Source organism: Oncorhynchus tshawytscha, linkage group LG12 (assembly GCF_018296145.1).
Source record: "Oncorhynchus tshawytscha isolate Ot180627B linkage group LG12, Otsh_v2.0, whole genome shotgun sequence".
NCBI lineage: Eukaryota > Metazoa > Chordata > Actinopteri > Salmoniformes > Salmonidae > Oncorhynchus > Oncorhynchus tshawytscha.
Window position 1 is genome coordinate 24,655,313 of NC_056440.1, and position 23,512 is coordinate 24,678,824.

At 44.3% G+C, this 23,512-nt stretch overlaps 1 protein-coding gene across 3 annotated transcripts; it reads left to right on the forward strand.

Annotated features, from left to right (window-relative positions):
* Positions 1–272: 272 nt before the first annotated feature.
* LOC112262768 (tissue-type plasminogen activator) lies at positions 273–22,035 on the forward strand. 3 transcript variants are annotated; one of them, XM_024438516.2, is made up of 16 exons: positions 273–818; positions 1,243–1,364; positions 11,506–11,587; positions 13,394–13,436; positions 13,782–13,916; positions 14,482–14,592; positions 15,496–15,670; positions 15,762–15,853; positions 16,352–16,529; positions 16,615–16,700; positions 16,981–17,037; positions 17,547–17,751; positions 17,828–17,964; positions 18,232–18,372; positions 20,245–20,393; positions 20,734–22,035. In XM_024438516.2, the coding sequence occupies exons 2-16, from the start codon at positions 1,312–1,314 to the stop codon at positions 20,899–20,901; spliced, it is 1,812 nt and encodes a 603-aa protein (XP_024294284.1). In that variant the 5' UTR covers positions 273–818; positions 1,243–1,311; the 3' UTR covers positions 20,902–22,035. The 3 variants fall into 3 exon arrangements, with proteins under 3 accessions (XP_024294284.1, XP_024294286.1, XP_024294285.1); XM_024438518.2 differs by lacking the exon at positions 1,243–1,364 and having other exon boundaries at positions 274–818; XM_024438517.2 differs by lacking the exons at positions 273–818; positions 1,243–1,364 and adding an exon at positions 9,766–9,919.
* Positions 22,036–23,512: the final 1,477 nt, after the last annotated feature.

Below are 23,512 nucleotides of genomic sequence, written 5' to 3' on the forward strand. Positions count from 1 at the left end.
AATAAAAGTTCAACAACTTCAGCCATATTCTCCTCAACAGCACACAATGACTAATAATAATGTATTTATTTATATAAAAGCATACACTGACACATTTTGATGTCTTTGACTTGTCGCTGCCCTCTGATGTGGAGTTGCAATGAAGGCGGTCGTCGTCGCCGGCCTACTAGCTGCCACCGATCCCCTTTTCTATTTCAGTTAGTTTTGTCTGATTAGTTTCACCTGTTTCTTGTTTGGGTTTTGTTTTGGGCTATTTAAACTCGGTATGCCCACCTGCTTTTGTGCGGGCTAGTTTTTCCTGTTCATGTGTGTGGATTTCTTTTTCCGGACGGTTTTGGCCTGTTTGTTGGACTTGGTTATTTATGCGCCCTTGTTTGGCGTGACCGTTTCTCTGTTCCTGGAATAGAGACCCACGTTTGAACCAACTCTGCTCTCTGCGCCTGACTCCTCCACCCACTACTCCTAGAAGCCGTGACAGAAGCCCGCACCACCGACATGGAGTCAGCGGGAGCAGCGACCACCCCTCTTCCATCAATGGAGGCGCGCGTCCTCCATCACACGGCCATCCTCGGATCGGTTCGTCGATGGACCAAATGATGGAGAGGATGGAGCGATTGGAGAGGAGTGGTCTTCCGATATCAACCCCAGCTCTCCCACAGACGACGCAACCCACTCCTCCTCCGGTGGCATCCGGTCCCAGCGCGTTGCATCTCGCGCCCTGGAGGTAGTACGATAGAGCGGCGGCTGGGTGCCAGGGATTTTTGCTCGAGCTCTACCTGGCTACCGTTCGAATGTGAGCCTCGTCTCCTGTCTGACAGGTAAGAGCCCTGGGCCAACGCAGTCTGGAACGGCCCAGACTCTGGCAGGGGATTCGCCACTAACTGGATTTCCATTGGTACTGAACCCACCCACAGTCTTTAACCTGGCCTGGTCAGGAGCCATGGGGAGGCAAATTCCAAACAGCTGTAGAGTATAAACTCAGGTTGCGAAGAATTTAATCACTAATAACATCAGATTTGCAACCAAGATCAACTGAAGTCTGTACAAGACAAATATTCACTTTATTAGAATATGATAGATTTTTCTTAATCAACCCTTCAATGTTGAGCCAAAGACAGCTTCAGGTTCAGTTTTGTGTGTGTCACGTAAAGGCCTGAGTGCCTTTGAGTCACACTTCCGCAGAATAATGTAATACGTGAAATTGGTCAAATCATGTAGTAATCCAAACATCCCCCCCTTCAGCGGAAATAGCCGAGGATAAAAACCGAGAGAACCATAGCAGTTATATCACTTCATTGTCAATATCCTCCGATGACAATTGTTTCTAGAGGGAGATTCAGAACTGGCAACATACCATACACAAGGTAAGGATATTCATGTTAATATGTAACCACATTGTTTTCCAGATTAATTGTTATTTACTGGCTACGCTAAAAGTCATAGTGATTGCATTAGGCTACAACATTTGCTAATTGTTTGTGAAGCATGCCGGGACAAATTATTTCAAATGGAATGTCAAATACATTTCAGGAAACAATGTGACATTTTAAATACTCTATCTAATTTTCCCAGGCATTTGTGCATAGTTTGAAAAGCTGAATGAATGCATGTAGGCTATTATATGATTAGGCTATGTTATTATTAGCGCAGTCTCACATACAGACAGTAGGTTGTGGTCTCGGATGCTTGTAGGTGCTTATATCTTCTCTAGATGGGTTTACGTCGTTTGTTCTACACTTTGTGTCCCTTAACTTACTTTACCTGGAATATGGACCAATTCAATCCCTTCTAGATATAACGTATGTCCTACGGGGTAGTGTATTGGAGGGTATATACGCAGGTATATGCCGTATACCCACTTTTTTTGTGGGCATTGTGTGCTCACTACTTAATCCCCATGATGCGTATCAAAGTAGATTAGTGGAGGTATGCGACATATCAATAAAAAGGCTGATGGAACAGATCAGAACGGTTAGTTTAAAATGTATATCAACTATTATGTCTTCACATGTGAAGCACAGCAAGGTGGACACTGCGGTGGTAGACCTACGCGCAAATGTTCCAAAAGAAATTGTAGGCTATTGAGTTTATAATTTATTTTCGATTCGGTACCAACACAACACGTTACACGCATCATACGTGGACCACAAGCCTCCCAGGCGGTAGTTCGGCTGCTCCCGCATCAGTTGAATGGTGTCAGTAAACCTCGGCATTTTTTTATCCCATATCGTAGACTTAATGAAAGTTTAACAAATGTACCATTTTGAAAATACACATACATCGCATACTTAATAATACCATTTATTCCACATTGGAGACTGAATTAAAGGAACGTTTCAAATATGTAGTCAGCAAACTCAGTTTAATCGAGTATTTGTATTTCATAAATAATCAATCAAATGTATTTTATAAAGCCCTTTTTACATCAGCAGTTGTCACAATGTGCTTAACAATACCCAGCTTAAAAGACCAAAGAACAAGCAATGCAGATGTAGAAGCACAGCGGCTAGGAAAAACTCCCTAGTAAAACAGGAACTTAGGAAGAAACGAGGATCTGGGGGATGGGTAGTCCTCTTCTGGCTGTGCTGGGTGGAGATTATAAGAGTACATGTCCGTTAAGGACAGATCTTTCTTCAAAATGTTCAGACATTCATAGATGACCAGCACCAAATAATAATCACAGTTATAGAGGTGCAACAGGTCAGTACTCAGGAGTACATGTCAGTTGGCTTTTTATAGCCAAGCATTGAGGTTGAGAGAAAGCTGGTCGACACATCACATAATGGCATTTATCCTACATTGGGGACTCAATTAAAAGACCGTTTCAAATATGTAGTCGGCAAACTCAACAGACTAAGGGCAGAAAGCAAATATTTACACTCTTGGCTGCTGTTGTGTAGGCTAGTTATTCTGTTACTTGCAGAGCATGTAGCTCTCGTGCATTTTATGTCTGACATTTTCTTCTCACCTGATGTTGGATGTCGCCACACCTTGGCACATGTAGGCTATGTGCACTCTTAGGGGGGAAAAAGGGGATCTTTGGCTGTACCCATAGGAGAACCCTTTTTGGTTCCAGGTATAAATAACAATTTTGGGTTTCATATAAAACCCTTTCCACAGAGGGTTCTAACTGGAACCCAAAAGGGTTCTCCTATGGACAGCTGAAAAATCCTTTTGAAACCCTTTTTTTCTAAGTGCGGGGAAGTGAAAGAGTGACTGAGCCAGCCAAGAGCAATAGTGCAATAGTCACCTAGTTCTTACTCAGTGATTAAGTCAAATACTGCTGACCATACCCTGCCACATCTATCTCTTCCACATTCCTCTCTCCCCTTCTATCCCACATCTTTCATACATACTCATCTCACTCTTTCTCCATCCCACCACATCACTCCACTTCTCTCTTCATCCCTCTCTCCACCTGATGCTCTTGTATTCTTTCACTACTGTAATCCCCCTCTCATCCCTCCACCTGTCTCCATTCTTCTCTCTTTATCCCCCTCTCCACCTGATACTCCCCTCACATTCTGTTTCATACCGTCATCTCTCCCACCTCTCTTTCCATTCATCTCATTACCCCTCCCTTCACCTGATACTCCCATTGCACATACTGTATCACTTCATCTGTCACTTCACTCAGTAATCCACAGCTCTGGAATGAGGTCGTTCTAAAATTTCTTGTTGCAATAGTTCACATTCAAAAACTACAACAAGTGAAAACAGTTGTGAATCAGTGTTCCTTCAGATAACAGAACAGAGAATACACAGAATGTTTCTAGGAATGTGGTTCCCTGGAGTCAGCTGTGTTAGATCCACCCTTTGCCTGACTAGCCCTGTATATAATTGTATGTTTAAAGCAGCTAGTTTAACTTGGGAATTCCTCTGGATAGCTTTTGTCAATACTAGAGCGCACCCCTATTGTCCTCCGATGCAAGGTGACTGAACAAGACAAACCTGAAGTGGCTCACATGCACCACCTACAGGACAGGGTCACTTCCAGGATCTGGCTGACCATTAATGGGCAGCATTGTAGTCCAAACTAAGCAATGTTGCTAACACGTTGATCCCGGACCATTAATTATGGATCAGTGCATTTAGTGGATTCTTTGTGGTGGCTGGGCTGGTGTTTTAGGCCAGGGGGCCTCTCAGTGCTTTTGCTGACCAGATTCACAGGTCAAGAGCCTGGTATAGCAGGCATAGCTCCAGCCAAGTAGCTTACTATCCCTAAGTAACAGTGTCATGACCGTGTTAGATCAGTTGTCATAAGCAGACATCAGCTCTCATGACATGTTATATCTTTATTATGACAGTCACTAACCTAGTATAGACCTTTTATGACTGAGGGTTCAAGTGTTGGGAATAACGTATCCAGTGATTCTTCCCCAAAAAGTAATGTGGCGACATCGAGATTAAGGCTTTTTTAGAGCAATGGAACTAAACTTAAAGAAGAGAAGGAAAGGAAGATAATTAGCTAGAACCAAACCAGAGTTCTATGTCATTTTTTATAAAACTGGTTCAATGTGATGCTAATCAGATTACGCTTATGGCTGCCTGCTTTCTCTCAGTGAAGAATAAACACAACTTTGGCATGTGTGCATGTACAGTCACATACGCCCATCCATACACACACAACGTCTTCTGTCTACAACTATTTACTTAATTTCAATTAAATTCATGAAGCTTTATCGGTATGAAAAGTGAAGGAACTTACATTGCCACATCACATTTTACCAACAGCAACATCAGTACCAAGGCTTGGTACACTTTAAAGATGTTTCCTGTTTCTTTGTCCTTGTTCTAGCAGCTGTAGGTCAGTATTTAAAAAAATCCTTCTATTCAGTTTGATCACTGTTCAGATTTTTGACTAGACATTTTACATTTACATTGTAGTCATTTAGCAGATGCTCTTATCCAGAGCGACTTACTAACTGCATTAATTTTAAGATGGCTAGGTGGGACAACCACGCATCAGTCATAGTAAGTCAATCATTCCTCAATAAAGTAGTTATCAGCAAAGTCAGAGCTAGTCAGGTGTAAAAAAAAAAAAAGAAAAAAGTGTGTTAGTTCACAGGGAAGGGTCGGAGTGAGCAGGGGGTAATGTAGGATTATTTAATATACTATTTGCATGGGAAGGTTGAACACCAGGTGGGCTGCAGCATTCTGGATAAGTTGCAGGGGTTTGATGGCACAAGTGGGGAGTCCAGCCAACAGCGAATTGCAGTACTCCAGACGGGAGATGACAAGTTCCTTGATTAGGAACTGCGCTTCTTCCTGTGTGAGGTAGGGTTGTACTCTACAGATGTTGTTGAGCATGACCCTACAGGAGCGAGTCCCTGCTTTTGATGTTTGCAGAGAACGACAGGGTCATGCCAAAGTTCTTCGCACTCTGGGAGGGGGACACCGTGGAGGCGAGGTCTTGGAAAGGACATCCCCGGGAGGAAGAGCAGTTCTGTCTTGTTGAGCTTGAGGTGGTGGGCTGACATCCAAATGGAGATATCTGCAAGGCAGGTTGAGGTGCATGTCTCCACCTGGGTGTCAGTAGGGGGGGGAAAAGGACAAAAGTATATAGTTGAGTGTCATCCGCATAGCAATGATAGTAGAGACCATGTGAGGATATGACAGAGCCGAGTGACTTGGTATATAAAGGGAAGAGTGCCTAGAACTGAGCCCTGGGGAACTGAGCCCTGGGGAACACCAGTAGTGAGAGTACGTGGTGCAGATACAGATCCTCTCCACGTCACCTGGTAGGAGTGACCTGCCAGGTAGGATGTAATCCAAGCGTGTGCCAAGTCTGAAACGCCCAGCCCTGAGAGGGTGGAGAGGAGGATCTGATGCTTCATGGTGTTGAAGGCAGTATATAGATTTAGGAGGATGAGAACATGTACACAGTCAGCTTTGGCAGTGTGGAGAGATTCCACTAGAGTACTGCAAACGCTGTGCTGAGTTGTCTAGCCCTGTCCTCTGATCCCTAGTATTTAACACTTTCTTTCCTATTTCCCTCGCGGTTAAATGGCCGCTGATTAGTGTCTACCTGCTGTACCAGTACTGTGGTCACTGGTCAGCAAATCACACATCCTTACTGTACAGGTCAGCTAGCTAGACTCATCCTCACACAGACTGACAGGGGGAGAAGGAGCTGTGCTCAGCACTTAAGAGACAACTCTGTTACTATAATTCTGCTTTATGACTGTCCTCTAATAGGACATGAGAGTTACATCAGTAGAACGGATGTGGCCTGTGTGTGTGGGGCCTGTGTGTGTGTGGGGCCTGTGTGTGTGGGGGCCTGTGTGTGTGGGGCCTGTGTGTGTGGGGCCTGTGTGTGTGGGGCCTGTGTGTTGCCTCAGTCTAGCACTAGTTAAGCTCCAATCACAGTTTAACAGCCTCATCTTCTTACCATAACTCAGACTTGACCTACTGTTGTAAGAGCTACAGCCCTCATGGGTGTGTAGGGAATATATTGTCATACAACACAATCAAAAGAAACCATTAATTAACTAGGTGGGACAGACCATTGCCTTCTAATCCCTGCTAGAAAATGAGGTAGCCCTTTCCTGCAGTCAATGACTAAAAACAACCTCTTTGGCCTCATTAGTGGAATGTTCATATTTTTCAAAATTTCACAACATTTTGTTTTTAAAGATGGAAATCCTGTGTTTCTATGTCAAACAGTTTTGTTATATTTTAGTGTTCTGAGATGTACTGTATATAAAGTGTAGTATTGGGATGCAAACTCAATGTAATACTAGTAGAAAGAGGAGGAAGGGAAGTGCTACTAAGGTACACAATAGTACATTTTGGTAGATAAAGGTGCTCTTTGGTAAAAGGGTAAATTGGTCCTCAGAGAGGACTTCATTAGTATGGCATGTTCAATGGAAACAGTTTTTAAAACCGACGCGTTTCGGCTGCATGGCCTTCGTCAGGGAGTACAAAAAAAAAGGGAATACAATGTCCTCTTGAACAGCTTTTCAATTAGCCCTAATTGGAAGAGGGAGTGGTTACACAATTGATTGGACACACCTAGTAAGCAATACTATACACATTAAAAGGTGCAATACTGTAGCTAAGTTATCATAAATACTCCAAGTTAGAAGTATCAGAACACTAAAAGCTAGTTCTAACCTTTAAATATGACTGGGAGAAGTGTCAAGAATAAGAAAGCAATATATTCCATAGTCCACTAGAACACAGCAAACATGAACAACAGTCTGAACATAGCTGAGGGCAATTGAGCAAAATGTCCACTAGATGACAGCAAATGGACCAATCACAACCCTACAGGAAGGGTGAGAAATCCAGATCATTTAAAGCAGGGTATTTAGTGGCCTGTAGTTTGTAAATCCAAAAACTTTCCCTTTGGTTTAAACTGTTTAAGACGGTCCCCTTTTCTAATAGAGGCCGGAATATGATCAATACCCATAGCTTGTAGGGAGGCAGGGTTGCCATGGTGTAAGGACTTGTAGTGCCTTGCCATGGGGTAGTTTTCATTGCCTACCCGTATGGTGTACTTGTGTCCCGCTAAGCGGCCTTGAAGGCGTCTCTTTGTCCGTCCAATGTAGAAAACCTTGCACTGTGGACATTCCAATCTATAGATGACATGAGTGGTTTTACAGTTCATGAAATGCTTGACGTAATACTCAATTTAGGAAGCTGTGTCAACAAAATACTTCTGTGCAATATTACTGCAATGGTTACATTTAAAAGAGCCCTTGGGTTTGTGGTTGAGCCAAGTTGAGTCACCCGGAAGATAACTGGACTAATTTGTCATTTTAGGGTAGGACATCTCTTAAAGCTTATGACTGGTGGCTCAGGAAAGACTTGGTGTAGTAGCGTATCACTTTGGATGATTCCCCAAATATGTAATGATCCTTTTAATGTTCTCTGCTTCAATTCTGTATTATGTAACAAAATACACTCTCTCTGGTGTATCACGAGGCTCTCCCCTTCGCAACAATTTCTCTGTCAAGTAATCCAGCCCTTATACCTGCATCTTTTCAGGACCTGAACGCTGTAGCCCCGATTCAAGAAGCGATTCAGCAGATTTGACACTAGTCTGTTTCCTGATCGCAAATTCTGCAGACTCTTTGAATTGACCATATGGAATATTCTCTTTTAGCCTTTTGGGGTGAAAGCTGTCTGCCCTCAGACTGGTATTCCCATCTGTAGGCTTCCTAAAGATTGATGTGTGCAAACAACCTTGGTCATTATTACTAATGTCGAGGTCCAAAAAATGAATTTTATCCTTGCTGTACTCCATAGTTTGATGTTAGGGTTAAGGTATTGGTGGAAGGAAATAAGTTCATCTTCTGAGCCGGACCAAAACAGGCAAACATCATCAATATAGCGTCCCCACCATATAATCCGTTTAAAGAAATGGTTATCAGAAGGATCCAAAAGTAGGTCATTTTCCCATTTACCCAAGTACAAACCAGCGTAGGAAGGGCTGTAGCTCCCATGGCACACCCTTTGACCTGTTTAATACGATCCTGAAAGATGTTATGATGAAGAGTCTATTCAGTCAGTGAGACAATGAATTCTGTAGGAGGCATCTCAGTTTCAGGTCGGGTTCTCAAGAAATGGTGCATAGCTGCCAAACCTTGTTCATGTTCAATGGTGGTGTGTAGAGACTCCACATCCATGGTGACTGAAAAGGAAGCTGTACCTATAAGGAATAGAATAATGTTCAACACATCTGTGGTATCTTGAAGACAGGCTGGGAGTGACATCAGAACAGGCTTAATAAAGTAATCAATGTACTTAGATGGGTTCTGTCAGACTTTCATTACCACTGACTGGTCTGCTGGGGGTTTTCAAGGTTCTTGTGGACCTTTGGAAGAAGGTAAAAGTAGCCATAAGCAGACTGCCATTAAATACATTTGAACTCTGTCTGAAATGTAGCCCTTCTCCTTAGCTTCTGTGAGGATCCCTTTCACTTCAGTTTAGGTCCTCTGTAGGGTTGAAGGTAAGATTGGTAGAATTTGTTGTCTAATTGACGGTAGGCTTCTGTCACATTTGTCTTCACTCCACACTACTGTAGCACCACCATTGTCTGCTTTTTTAACCACAATCTGTTTATTTTTGGACAAGGATTCAACTGCATCCCTCTGTCTTAGAAAGATTACGTCGTGTTTGGTTGGAGTCAATTTGACCCTTAAACAGATTCTCCACATCAAAATGTAATACATTTCAACTCTATCTGACATGGTACAGGTGTCTTTTTTTTTTTTAAGCCCGTGTGTATGAGGTGTACTTTTTGTTTCAAAGTAGATTTGTTCAAGACTACCAGTAATCACTGTGCGACCCTGATTTAGACCACTGCAGTAGGTTTTAAACTCATCAACAAAACAACATACTGACTTGTAAGATGTTCTTGTTATCTTGTAAACTCCTACCAACATAAGGGTGTGCAACTGTCTGAGTGTGTGGGTTTAAACATGTGCATGTGTCTGTTGGCTCTTGTAAGAGCTGGTTTAGTAGGATCATTGCCAGACCACAAACCAGTCCTACACACACACTGCATTGTGGGATTGTCAGACAGCAGCTGATAATTCTGTGGTGTCTGACGGCACCCACACGTTTGTATGTGCATTTGTGTGTGATAAGACATGTTAATGATGGCGGACAGGCACTAGGTGTGTGTGTGACAGATAAAACATGAAAGTGAGTGACGTCAGGCACACAGGCTCAATGTTGGCAGGAAACATATGGCCTGGTCTGATAGGCCAGGGGAGGGACAGTAGGGGACCAGAGCAACTCATGCTCTGCCAAAGAGGCTCAGCTAAGGGTAGCCCAAATAAACCAGGAGTCACAAACAACTGGCTTGAAAGGGGTATGTGCTCTGTTTAAGTCCCACACATCTTGCAGAGTCATCCCAGTGAAAGACTCAGGGAGTCGGGCTTCCAGGAAAATCTACTCTTTGCACCTGGTGAGTTGATTAGCTTCATGTTTCTGAGCAGTGTGTGTGTGCACAGTTTGACCTCATTTATAACAAAACACCAGCCCAATCAGCCACAGGGGATCAGAAAAACCATCAGCCGTGTGTGTGTGTGTGTGTGTGTGGTTTGTCTTGGTCCCATGCAATGACCACAGTGCTGTAGTGTTCCTCAATCCCTTTTCACTCTTTCCATCTTGAACTTTAAGTTTTTCTCTTGTCATTCCCTCTGTCTTCCCTTTCTCCCTCTCTCTCCGTGTGAGTCATGGTTAGTCACAGTTGACAGAGGATTTAGGGCCTAAAAGGGTTCTGCAGTGCATCTCTAGTCCGTTTACAGAGAACTAGATTAATTTACATTTATTCCCATGCTTATTTTATTGCAGTGACTGTGATGTATTTGTCTTACCTTCCCTAGTAAGTTGCTCTGTGAAATTACTAAAATGTATATGTAAAAATTCCATTAGCACATGCTCTTATCCAGAGCATCCTTCAGTATTACCAAATAGCACGATCATCACACCATCACCACATTTAAAAATACCACATTTTATGTCAGATTCAACTAAGTGTGTATTCTGGTTACAAAACGTAGCAAACTCTAGAGTAGTGCAACAAACTTTTTGGAAAGCCGGCTTAGTGGTGTCAAACTAAAGTTTCCGTTTTCTCTCTTCCTCATCTGTTTGTCATTAGTCATTCTACCCGTCCATACATCTGCACTCCTGTTTAGAAACCGCTTCCATATTGTATTGGTATGTTGGGAGGGCTTTAGCAACGTTTTGAGTTCACACTCATACAGTTTGTACACACACACAAACACACAAGCTTGTGAGACTTTTCCCCGGTGGCAAACTGTGCTTAGTTTGTCACTGTTCTCTGTCCATCAGGACTAACCTTAACTCCTAAGCTTAAATAGCCTTTGTCCTCATGGAGAAATGTTCCTTGTTTTACTATGCTTGTGGGGACTTCCAGTACCAACGAGGAAAGTAAAGAAGAATTTGTTCTTAACTGACTTGCCCAGTTAATTAAAGGATTTTTTTCCTTTTAAATACAAGCCCCCACACAGTGACCTATTCAAAGCGCCTTACAGTCATATGTGCATGCATTTTACGTATGGGTGGCCCCTGGAATCAAACCCACAATCCTGGCGGTGCAAGCTTAATGGTCTACCAACTGCGACAGAGGACCGCACACACACACGAGCACTGCTTTAATTTCCTTCCTGTATGTCAGTAGGCCTAAAAGGCTTCACAGGAAATCACAACTTCAAGGAATCAGAAATGCCCGCCAATTCCCCAAACGTTCCACCTATCCCACCATTTCCCTCTGTATTACTCAAAGGGTGAGGAAGGGGTAGTATTAAAGTCCATCCTCTACCCACATCAGAGTAGCATGCGTGTGACATTGGACCTATTGTTCACTAGGAGTTGGCTTTTTTTGTTCTATTTTTCATAAGTTGTGACTGTGTCCAAGGGATGTTGAGTGCTTGATGTATGTACCCAATGACTTGACTTGTCCTGAATCAACAGTCTTTCTTCACATGGCTTAGTAGAGTTTTATCATTTGTATTCATTTTCCATCAGAAAAGATCCAGACGCAGCCATGGCCAGAGTATTGGGAATGCTGCTCTTCCTGTCAGCTTTCTGCTACTCCCTAGCGGACAAAGTAGGTACCACATCCACTGCACTAACCACAGCTCCAGGTAGAAGTTGCCCTTAGGTGCAGATCTAGGATCAGCTTCACCTATAGGGCCAACTTCACCTCGCAAAATGCACAAGGTGAAAAATGCTAAACTGACCTTAGATCAGAGTCTAGAGTTAACTTCATCACTACTGTTGCCATTCAGACTACAGTGGGGCAAAAGTATTTAGTCAGCCACCAATTGTGCAAGTTCTCCCACTTAAAAAGATGAGAGGCCTGTAATTTTCATCATAGGTACACTTCACCTATGACAGACTAAATGAGAATCCAAAAAATCACATTGTAGGATTTTTAATGAATTTATTTGCAAATTATGGTGGAAAATAAGTATTTGGTCACCTACAAGCAAGATTTCTGTCTCTCTCAGACCTGTAACTTCTTCTTTAAGAGGCTCCTCTGTCCTCTACTCGTTACCTGTAATGGCACCTGTTTGAACTTGTTATCAGTATAAAAGACACCTGTCCACAACCTCAAACAGTCACACTCCATACTCCACTATGGCCAAGACCGAAGAGCTGTCAAAGGACACCAGAAACAAAATTGTAGACCTGCACCAAGCTGGGAAGACTGAATCTACAATAGGTAAGCAGCTTGGTTTGAAGAAATCAACTGTGGGAGCAATTATTATGAAATGGAAGACGTACAAGACTACTGATAATCTCCCTTGATCTGGGGCTCCACGCAAGATCTCACCCCGTGGGGTCAAAATGATCACAAGAACAGTGAGCAAAAATCCCAGAACAACACGGGGGGACCTAGTGAATGACCTGCAGAGCTGGGACTAAATTAACAAAGCCTACCATCAGTAACACTACACCGCCAGGGACTCAAATCCTGCAGTGCCAGACGTATCCCCCCTGCTTAAGCCAGTACATGTCCAGGCCCGTCAAGTGAAGTTTGCTAAAGAGCATTTGGATGATCCAGAAGAAGATTGGGAGAATGTCATATGGTCAGATGAAACCAAAATATAACTTTTTGGTAAAAACTCAACTCGTCGTGTTTGGAGGACAAAGAATGCTGAGTTGCACCCAAAGAACACCATACCTACTGTGAAGCATGGGGGTGGAAACATCATGCTTTGGGGCTGTTTTTCTGCAAAGGGACCAGGACGACTGATTCGTGTAAAGGAAAGAATGAATGGGGCCATGTTTCGTGAGATTTTGAGTAAAAACCTCCCATCAGCAAGGGCATTGAAGATGAAACGTGGCTGGGTCTTTCAGCATGACAATGATCCCAAACACACCGCCCGGGCAACGAAGGAGTGGCTTCGTAAGAAGCATTTCAAGGTCCTGGAGTGGCCTAGCCATACACCAGATCTCAACCCCATAAATCTTTGGAGGGAGTTGAAAGTCCATGTTGCCCAGCAACAGCCCCAAAACATCACTGCTCTAGAGGAGATCTGCATGGAGGAATGGGCCAAAATACAAGCCACAGTGTGAACCTTGTGTACACTTACAGAAAACGTTTGACCTCTGTCATTGCCAACAAAGGGTATATAACAAAGTATTGAGGAACTTCTGTTATTGACCAAATACTTATTTTCTACCATAATTTGCAAATTCATTAAATCCTACAATGTGGTTTTCTGGATTTTTTTTCTCATTTTGTCGGTCATAGTTGACGTGTGCCTATGATAAATTACAGGCCTCATCTTTTTAAGTGGGAGAACTTGCACAATTGGTGGCTGACTAAATACTTTTTTGCCCCACTGTATGTGTTTGTTGGTACTGTGGAGATTTGAGCTCACTTCTCTTACCTCTCCCATGGCAGGTTGAGCTTCGTCACACCAAAAGAGGGACAAGAAACTATAAAGGTGAGCATGGACTGCCCCCTCACCCCTCTTGTGTCCCTCCCTTCACACCACAGTAGGCTACTGAATGGAGGACGGCTCATAATAATGGTATCAAACACATGTAAGCAAGTGTTTGATGTGTTGGATACCTTTCCATTTATTCCGTTCCAGCCACTGGTGCCCAGCCATTAAGGTGCCGCTGGCCACCTGTGCTTCACACTAATCATGTGTTAGCTACAACAAATAATTAGGTTGTCACCTACACCTTCTCTTTTCATGTATATACATTATGTATCGGTCTCATCTTGTAAGTGACTCATGTGTCTGTCTCTCTTTTTGTCTGTTTCTGTGTTCGTGTGTGTATAGAGCGGTGTGTGGATGGCCAGTCGGCTGTGGTGCGTGGTTTTGGGGACACGTGGTTGAGATGGCGGGGCCAGCTTGTGGAGCGCTGCACCTGTGCATCACGAGGACGACAGCGCTGTCACGATGTGCCAGTCACCAGTGAGTGGAAACACACAGACAAACACATACTGTATATAAATAGACACACACACTCACAACCCCCTTTAGGCAGGCAGAGTGACAACACTGTTCAGCTTGTTTTTCTGTAACTTGTTTCCTTTTCCAGAACCCTTTCCCTCTGTCCACTCTGTATTTACAGTATCTCTCCCTTCTGGTCCCTTACTTTCCTCCACTATGGAGAGTGGTTGGTGTCGTGGAGAGAAAGGGTGTATGTAGTCTAGGTTGTATAGTCATTAGAACACCCACCCATTGTGACTTTCACTATATTTAAATGCACACATGTTCCTTCACCCCCACTGAATGATGCATGACCACCTATCTGACAGACAAATACTACATCCTTCTCAGCTTGTGAGGTCAACAGATGTGAAAATTGGGGTTGAAGCTGTTCTGAAAAAAGGGAAATTATGACATTTTGTATGTGACTTAAAAGAAGTCCTGAGATTTGGCATAACAGGTGGGCTCTTCGTCTATGGTCTAGTAAATATTGTTAGAGAAATAAAATAACAACTCCATCAAACCATCCCTCTCTCCATCCCTGTAGCCTGTTATCAGTCAAGGTGCTACAACGGAGGAACCTGTAAGGAGATGGTCTACTCCTCTGACTACCTGTGTCAGTGTCCACCAGGCTTCACTGGGGCTCAGTGTGAGATCAGTAAGTAGAGCACAGAGACCACGCTACACTGTCAATAAATACTTCTCTCGCCTCATATACTCCTGAAAAACAAGGACAAGGGATTGCTATTGATGCCTATCTATTAGCATCTAGTAGTAATGTTGGTTACTACTATCATTAGGGCAGTAGACACATAGAGAATGGTAGAATGTAATCCTGTGACAATGACTAGAAAAGATTATGGAGTTGTGGTCTGTGGGCCAGCCATAAAATAAAAATGGTTTACACCCCAGAAGCCAAAATCTGGAACGCCATGGAACTCAGTGGTTAGCTGGCATCAATCGGTTTGTTTTAATCCCGTTGGGAGGCCGTTGTAAATACCCCACCCACTCAACATGTAAATTCTTAACACATGTTGATGGTCTAATGAGTGAGTTCACAGCCAAAAGTGAGCCCAGAGTCATATTATATGATGTCATCTATCAGCGTCATAATTCATTGGTCATTTGATGAAACCACAATGGCCAAACTCTGTCCCCATGTGACTCTGAGTGAGCCTAAAAAGAGCGGTACATCCTCTACATGAGTTTACTCATGCATGTGTCATTACATGGATACCATAAGATCAGGGAGCCAAAACACGGAATAGATGTGAGTCCTTAGTCATGTAACCAGGATGCATGACGATAGGAGGAAGCCATAGAGAAAGGACGGCAGCTAGACAGAGACTTTATCAGATCAACATGGTTGCTATGATAATGTATTTTCCCATAGATTCTGTGTCCCAAATGGGACCCTATTTCCTACATAGTGCTCTACTTTTCACCAGAGCCCTATATGCTCTGGTCAAAAGTAGTGCGCTATGAAGGGAATAGGGTGCCATTTGGGACAAATTGTGTTTGGATGGCTGGATTGGATATACTAATTTCTCTCCTGCTCCAGACACCACTGAGAAGTGTGTGGTGGGCCAGGGTAAAGGGTACCGTGGTACGTGGAGTATCAGTCAAACCGGCTCAGAATGTATCAACTGGAACTCTACAGCCCTCAGAGGGAGGACGTTCACAACTAAGAGACCAGAGGCGAACAGCCTGGGGCTGGGAAATCACAACTACTGCAGGTACACACATACACGCATAAATGCACGCACACGCACATACATCAATCGAGCACTCAAGATAAATATTCCCCTCCCCTGTTCTCTCTCTTAGGAATCCAAGCGATGATACTAAGCCATGGTGTCATGTCTACAAGGGAACCCAGATAGCCTGGGAGTTCTGTACTCTCTCCAGCTGCCCTGCAGGTAATGACATGACAACGTAATACTATACCGCTATTTGGTTATGTAGCGGACATGAGTCCGTCATGGTCACCTAATAAGGTAGTCCGCCCTGTGAACTTCAAAACCAGTGTCTGTACTTGGCCCAGGAGGGAATTTCCTCTTGATCGAAGAGGTTGGTTGTTCCCATGGGAGACCTGGGTTCATGTCCTGCTTGTTAACAATGGTGCCAAACGTGCAGTGGTGTCATGGGGGAGGAGGTCAAAGGGGAGTGAATGTAACAGACATGAGTTGGTCATGGTCACGTGATGAGGTAGCCCCGTCTGCAAACTTCAAAACCAGTGTCTGCCCTCGGCAATTTCCTCTTGGTGTAACGGTCTAAAACGTTGGTTTCTCCTGTGGGGTTCATATCCTGCATGATACAGTTACATTGTCGCCTTGCCAAACTATGACAAGAAGGCTACTTGACTGACTGTAGTCCACAGCGTAAATGAAATCTGTGCCTCACCCTGTTTTTTTCAGACCAGAGCCCAGCGGAGTGTGTGCAGGGCTCGGGGCAGACGTACAGGGGGACGACGGCCATCACTAAGAGGGGCTACAGCTGTCTTGCCTGGGACTCACCCCTCATCACCCACAAGTTCTACAACGCATGGAGGTCTGAGGCCAGAGAGCTGGGGCTGGGAAGTCACAACTTCTGCAGGTAGGATTATAAACACACAGACTCTCTCGCACATGCATGCTGGACAACCACAACCACACACTTATACATTCTCCCTTTCTTTCAGGAACCCAGACGGTGATCTCGGCCCCTGGTGTCACGTCTACAGAAACATGAAGCTGACCTGGGAGCTCTGTAACATCACCAAATGCAGTGAGTATCTCTGTTACCATGACTACTGTCCAATAATATCGGCAACAGTATGAATGTCCTCATGTGCCGGTCAAATGAACACTGTATATTCTGCCAAGAATTGTCATCACCTACAGTAGCTTACTGTAATGCATGTAATGACTAAGAAGACAAGGAGTCAAATGACTGTCGGGATTGCAATGAGTGAAATGCCTAGGAGTGTAATTGAGTACATTTGCAACTGTAGTCACACTGAGTATTTATCTAATGTCGTACTGAACAGTATCTGTTTGTTCTTTAGGGAGGAGACCTACTACCATCACTACTCTAGGCCCCAGGGCTCCCACCACCAACAGAGGTAGGAGGACAGCCACAAAACACATTACATGTACCTGTACACTTGTCGTCTTCCCCCTCCTGTTCTTCTTCCACACCACACTATTCCTCCTCCCCATGTCCTGCTCTCCTCCACACCACACCCTCTATTCCTCCTCCCCATGTCCTGCTCTCCTCCACACCACACCCTCTCTATTCCTCCTCCCCATGTCCTGCTCTCCACCACACCACACCCTCTCTTTCTATTCCTCCTCCCCATATCCCCCACACCCTCTCCTTTTATTCCTCCTCCACACCACACCTTTTATTCCTCCATGTCCCCCTCTCCTCCACACCACACCCTCTCTATTCCTCCTCTCCATATCCCCCTCTCCTCCACACCCTCCTTTTATTCCTCCTCCACACCAAACCTCCCCCTCTCCTCTTGTCCTTCTCTTACTCCTTCACACCTCCCCTTCTTCCTCTTTAAACCTTGAGGTTTATACATCTAAAAACAGAAGGATATATTGACTGCCCCCCCCTCCCCCATAGGTACCTGTGGACAGCGTGCTGACAATCTCAGTCGCCCCTCCTTCCGTATCCTGGGGGGGGCCCGGCAGAGTGACATCACAGAGCAGCCATGGCAGGCAGCCATCAATGTGTTCCGGTCCACATACAAAGCACACTTCTTCCTGTGTGGAGGGGTCCTCATAGACTCCTGTTGGGTCCTCTCTGCTGCACACTGCTTCGACGAGAGGTAGGCTTAATACACGTGCGCACACACAGACACCCAAGTGTGCAAGTGTGACTCACTGACTTGCTTTCTCCGTTAGGTTTAAACCAGAGCGTCTGCAAGTGGTTCTGGGTCAGACGATTCGTAAGAACTCCTCCAGCAGTGACCAGATCTTTGAGGTGGAGAAGTACTGGACCCACGAGAAATACAACGAGGAAACCTTTGACAATGACATTGGTGACCCATTTTTGCATGACATTTTAGTAATTTAGCAGGTGCTCTTATCCAGAGCGACTTACAGTAGTGATTGCATACATTTTTATACTGCTACCCCGTGGGAATTGAACCTGTACCAACTGAGCTATATTGGACAGCACAATGTTAGGCACTGACTCGCAAGAGGCTTATGGCTTGATTATGTAGCATATGTAAAGAGCCGTTGTAACCAAAGTAAAGCAATATCACTAATTCTCTCTTTGCCCTCCTCCCTCCCCCTCTTCTCAGTCTTGCTGAAGTTGAAGAGTGATATTGGCCCGTGTGCTGTGAACTCCCCGGAGGTCTTGCCCGCCTGTCTGCCTGACCCAGGCCTGGTACTGCCTGACTGGACTGAGTGTGAGATCTCTGGCTACGGCAAAGAGAAGGAGTGTAAGACATATCACCCTTTCTTTGAAATGTTTCTTTTTTAAACTCATGAAGCTTAGCTAAGTGTTTCTGTGGTTTATTTTCTGATGCCCAGTAGAGGGCAGTAGCCTGAGACACACTCAGGTTTTTGTGAAAGGGTGGAGAGAATGACACACACTACATGACAAAGTGTGTGGACACCTGCTCATCTCGTTCCAAAATCATGAGCATTAATATGGAGTTGGTCCCTCCCTTTGCTGCTATAACAGCCTCCACTCTTCTGGGAATACTTATTTTATTTTACCACCTTCTTCCCAATTTTGAGATTTCCAATTGCGATCTTGTGTAATCTCTGCAACTCCCCAACGGGCTCGGGTGAGGCGAAGGTATAGTCCTGCGTCCTTTGAAACATGACCCGCTAAACCGTGTTTCTTACCACCTGCCCGCTTAACCTAGAAGCCAGCTGCACCGTGTCGGAGGAAACACAGTTCAACTGACGACCGAAGTCAGCTAGAGCGTGATGAGCCAAGGAAAGCCCCCCCGGCCAAACCCTTATAACGCTGGGCCAAATGTGCATCGCCCTATGGGACTCCCGGTCATGGCCAGTTGTGACACAGCCTGGGATCAAACCTGGGTCTGTAGTGACTCTTCAATCACTGTGATGCAGTGCCTTAGACCGCTGCGCCACTCGGGAGGCCCCATTCTGGGATGACTTTTCACTAGATGTTGGAACATTCCTGCAGGGACTTGCTTCCATTCAGCCACGAGCATTAGTGAGGTTGTGCGATTAGGTCTGGCTCGCAGTCGGCTTTCCAGTTCATCCCAAAGGTGTTTATGGGGTTTTCATGCCTTCCCCAAACTGTTGCCACAAACTTGGAAGCACAGAATTATCTAGAATGTCATTGTATGCTGTAGCGTCTAGCCCGAACCATGAAAAACAGCCCCAGACCATTACTCCTCCTCCACCAAACTTTACAGTTGCCACGACAAATTCATTGGGTCAGGTAGCGTTCTCCTGGCATCCCACAAACCCAGATTCATCTGTCGGACTGCCAGATGGCATTAATCCCTCCAGAGAATGCGTTTCCGCTCCAGAGTCCAATGGCAGCGAGCTTTACACCACGCCAGCCGACACCATGCGCAATGCCAAGTGATCTTAGGCTTGTGTGCAGCTGCTCGGCCATGAAGACCCATTTCATGAAGCTCCCGACTAACAGTTCTTGTGCTGACGTTGCTTCCAGAGCAGAGCATGTGAGCAGAGTTGAGCGGTTGAAAATCCTGCTCATCTCTCATGGAGCAGTGTGCAACGTTGATCCATGTCCTTTCCAACTGTTCTGCTAAAAACTGCTCCTCTCACTCAGGGGATAAAAACTGCCGCTCCAAATTTGCTCCGTTCATTAAAATAACAATTGAACCAACACTCATCTTATTTCTGACTACCTGGAACTACCATTTGGTTTGAAGTATTGAAACCAAACCATATGGATTTGAATGAAAAGTATTTGAATAAAGATAAAAAGAAACAAGTGTGGCTGAAATGGCCAAATCCAGTCATTTGAAGGGGTGTCCACATACTTTTGTGTATGTGTGTATGTGTGTATGTGTGTATGTGTGTGTGTATGTGTGTGTGTATGTGTGTATGTGTATGTGTGTATGTGTGTATGTGTGTATGTGTGTATGTGTGTATGTGTGTATGTATATGTGTACCTAAAGCAGTGTTTCTTACTCCCTGTCCTGGGGGCCCAAAGGGGTGCATAACCTTGCTATCTTTTTTTATTCAGTCTAGAGATGTAAAATAAATGTTATATAGGTGTTAGAGGGCATGGAGCAATGCAGGCCGACCAACATGAATAGTGTGTCCAGAGCTTAATACCCTCCCATTTCCTCTCTCCATAGTTAATGCGATGTACTCTGAGCGGGTGAAGAGGGGTCACGTGAGGTTGTGGCCTCAGGACCGCTGTGTCCCTAATGTCTTATCTGGGCGTCTGGTCACCTCCAACATGCTGTGTGCCGGGGACACCCGGGGTCTGGATGACGCCTGCAAGGTGAAGAGGGCTCTTTCACCCTCCTAAGACCCAAACACACTGTCTGTCCCAAATAGCACTATATTCCCTATATAGTGCACTACCTTTGACCATAGCACTATTGGGCCCTGGTCAAAAGTAGTGCACTATATGTAGGGAATAGGGTGCCATTTGCCATGCAGTATGTAGCCCAAAGCCCCAAAAACTCTACAACACTAAGCACTAAAATAGCTAATTAGCTGGTACAAGGATGTGTCATGTTGGATGTTAGTGCTCCTGATAATATTTATAAAATGGTACTGTAGGCCTCCTGCTGAACCACAACTGACACGTGTCCCTCATCTCCTCCTCTCCTATGCAGGGTGACTCTGGCGGTCCTCTCGTCTGTCCCAAGGATGGGAAGATGACTCTGATGGGGCTGATCAGCTGGGGTGATGGCTGTGGGAAGAAAGACACACCCGGGGTGTACACACGTGTTACACAATACACTGACTGGATCAGCGGCAAGAAACAGGAAACTAGCCACTAAACACACACAGTACATACACCTGGAGAGAACTTGTGAGAATTCATCTGACTCCTGTCCATCAATCACAATGCCTTAACCGAGGAAGGGACAACCACTCAATGCACAAGAGGAAACTCCAATACATTATGTGTGTGCATTGTTTAACTCTTGGGCTGAGAGGGAGAATGCAGTAAGGTCAGAAGAAACTCTGAACACTACACCTCCAAAGAGAATACTGTTACTCAGTCCAGCTCAGTACCTTCCAGCTGATTCCTGTTCTACCCAGAGCTACATGTAAAGTATATATTTAGGAATATGGCTCTGCTTCCACCACTCCATATGCAGCTAATAGAATGTTCGACATGTACTTTGCACATAAGGTTCCATAGGAATGTATATAGCCACTCCAATTAACGTTTCCCAGTTCATTTAGAGTTAATTTTACATGGGTGGCCTGCTGTTTGAATTGAATTTTGCAATGTTACACTCCTACCCCACTATAGCACTAACCACAAGACAATCTGCTGGATCAGAGTCAATCTAAGACAGCAGCTACAACTGAGAACTCAACCCAATCCCTCTATTTGTTGACTCCCTCAGCCCCTAACAGTTCTCAATAGGCGTAAGAAATACGGGAGGAAAAGCCCACGTTCCAGATGCTTGAAAGGCATGAATTAAGGTGTTGAGTTGTCAGATTGGAATATAGCTAAAGCCTGAACACAGCCACCATTATCTGTCTCCATTCCATAAGCGTTGGGTTGAGCCCAGCGATCAGCGTATCCAGTCTTTTAAAGTTGGATTTATGTTAAAGGACTGGGAGGTGTTTGTATCTAACAAAAGCTCTTTCACTGCAAAGCTCTTGGACTCCACCTCCCTAACATAGTACAGTATTTGTTCATCTTTGAGTGAGTTTTCATATTTATCTCACAAATATATACCCTTGGACAGTAATGTTTTAATATTTGTATTTCATGTGTGTCTTAAGTTAATATTTATGTCCTGTTAGATTTTTTTCTACTTTAATAGTTTATGCAGTTTTGTTAGTAGTTCAATGTGTAGAGTTCTGAAAGTTTGTTTAATTTATTTTTGGGGCTATCATAACCTTTTTTCTGAGACTTACACCCATCTTTTTAAATAAAGAACATTTAAATAACATTTTTGGTTACCTCTTCAATTTCTCTTGTTACGAGGCTAAGCTGTAGACCTAGAGGGCTATGCCTAGACACACAAGCACATGCATCACTTTCATGTATCATCATGCTGGCACACATCAGATAACATGTTTGTAATACTTAGGCTACAGATTTATTGTAGCGCTGTTCACAATCCGTGCATCCAAACACTTTATTCCATGGTCATTATTTTGAGAAATTAGTCGCAAGGCAGCTGGTCAACGCGTCCCCACACACATTGTTAAATCTTATGTCTATCGTTCCACAGGGTTGCTGGCCAATGACTCCAATACAGTTGTGTCCTTTGGGTGGTGGACCATTCTTGATAAACGTGAAACTGAGTGAAAAATCCAGCAGTGTTGCAGTTCTTGACACACTCAAACCAGTGCGCCTGGAACCTTCTACCATACCCAGTTCAAAGGCACTTAAATATTTTGTCTTGCCCAGTCACCCTCTGAATGGCACAACTACACAATCCATGTCTGAATTGTCTCGAGGCTTAAAAATCCTTCTTTAACCTGTCTTCTCCCCTTCATCTCCACTGATTGAAGTGGCTTTAAGACATGACATCAATAAGGGATAATGGCTTTCATCTGGATACACCTGGTCAGTCTCTTTCATGGAAAGAGCAGGTGTTAACTATTTATGATAAATCAGATGTTTTTACGTTTGCAAATCATTTAATCTTTGTAGTTATATAATTTAAATTATGTTTTTCAACACCACTGAACTCACTTGTCCAAAGTCTCCTGAACAGGTGGCAAAAGTTCCACACTAGTAGGGGGTACATGCATACTGTACACACAGATCTCAACAGGTCAGTTACACAAGTCATGACTTGAAAACATGTTTACCGGAAGCCTGCACTTGAAACACACAGGCTACACATCTCTTGTTGATGCGCAGTGTAAAGTGCTGTACACAGGAATGACCTAAAGTGTTACCCAAATACCCTGGGCATGCTATGAATTAAGTGGTACAGAGAAAAGGAAGCACTTTAGTTTACAGTGCTGAAATAACAGGACTGTTCAATAGTCGCCATGGCTGCAATATAGGTCTGTCCATATTAGTCCACGTGTGACAAAGTCCTGAATGTTGGGATTGAATTCACCTCATTCCAAGACTCCCGGTGCCTATTTTGGAGTGCTGGAAAGGTGATACCCCAAGCACCTCCTTGCTCCTCCCTTTCTCTCCTATTTTCCTCAGCTCCCTCATTCCATGCCAAACCTGATGGTTTGGCTAAAGTTAGCTCCCATGGGCTGGTATATAAGGCCCCAAGGGGCCAACACCTCCGCCTCAGTCACATTAGCTTGGCGTAGGCTTCTCTTGAACAAGCAAAACCCCAATAAACTCTTAAGACATGGTGAGTGTGTTCGCATACCTCTGATTGGACAACATTTTTGGATTGTCTACAGTAAAACTGATAGGATACCAAAGCAACCATATAATGGCACAAAAAT

Excerpts from the sequence above, each read along its gene's own strand:
- LOC112262768 (XM_024438516.2), top strand. The coding sequence starts at position 1,312 with ATGACAATTGTTTCTAGAGGGAGATTCAGAACTGGCAACATACCATAC. Across the intron at positions 15,671-15,761 it reads GGAAATCACAACTACTGCAG|GAATCCAAGCGATGATACTA; the intron begins GTACACACATAC and ends TCTCTCTCTTAG. Across the intron at positions 18,373-20,244 it reads CTACGGCAAAGAGAAGGAGT|TTAATGCGATGTACTCTGAG; the intron begins GTAAGACATATC and ends CTCTCTCCATAG.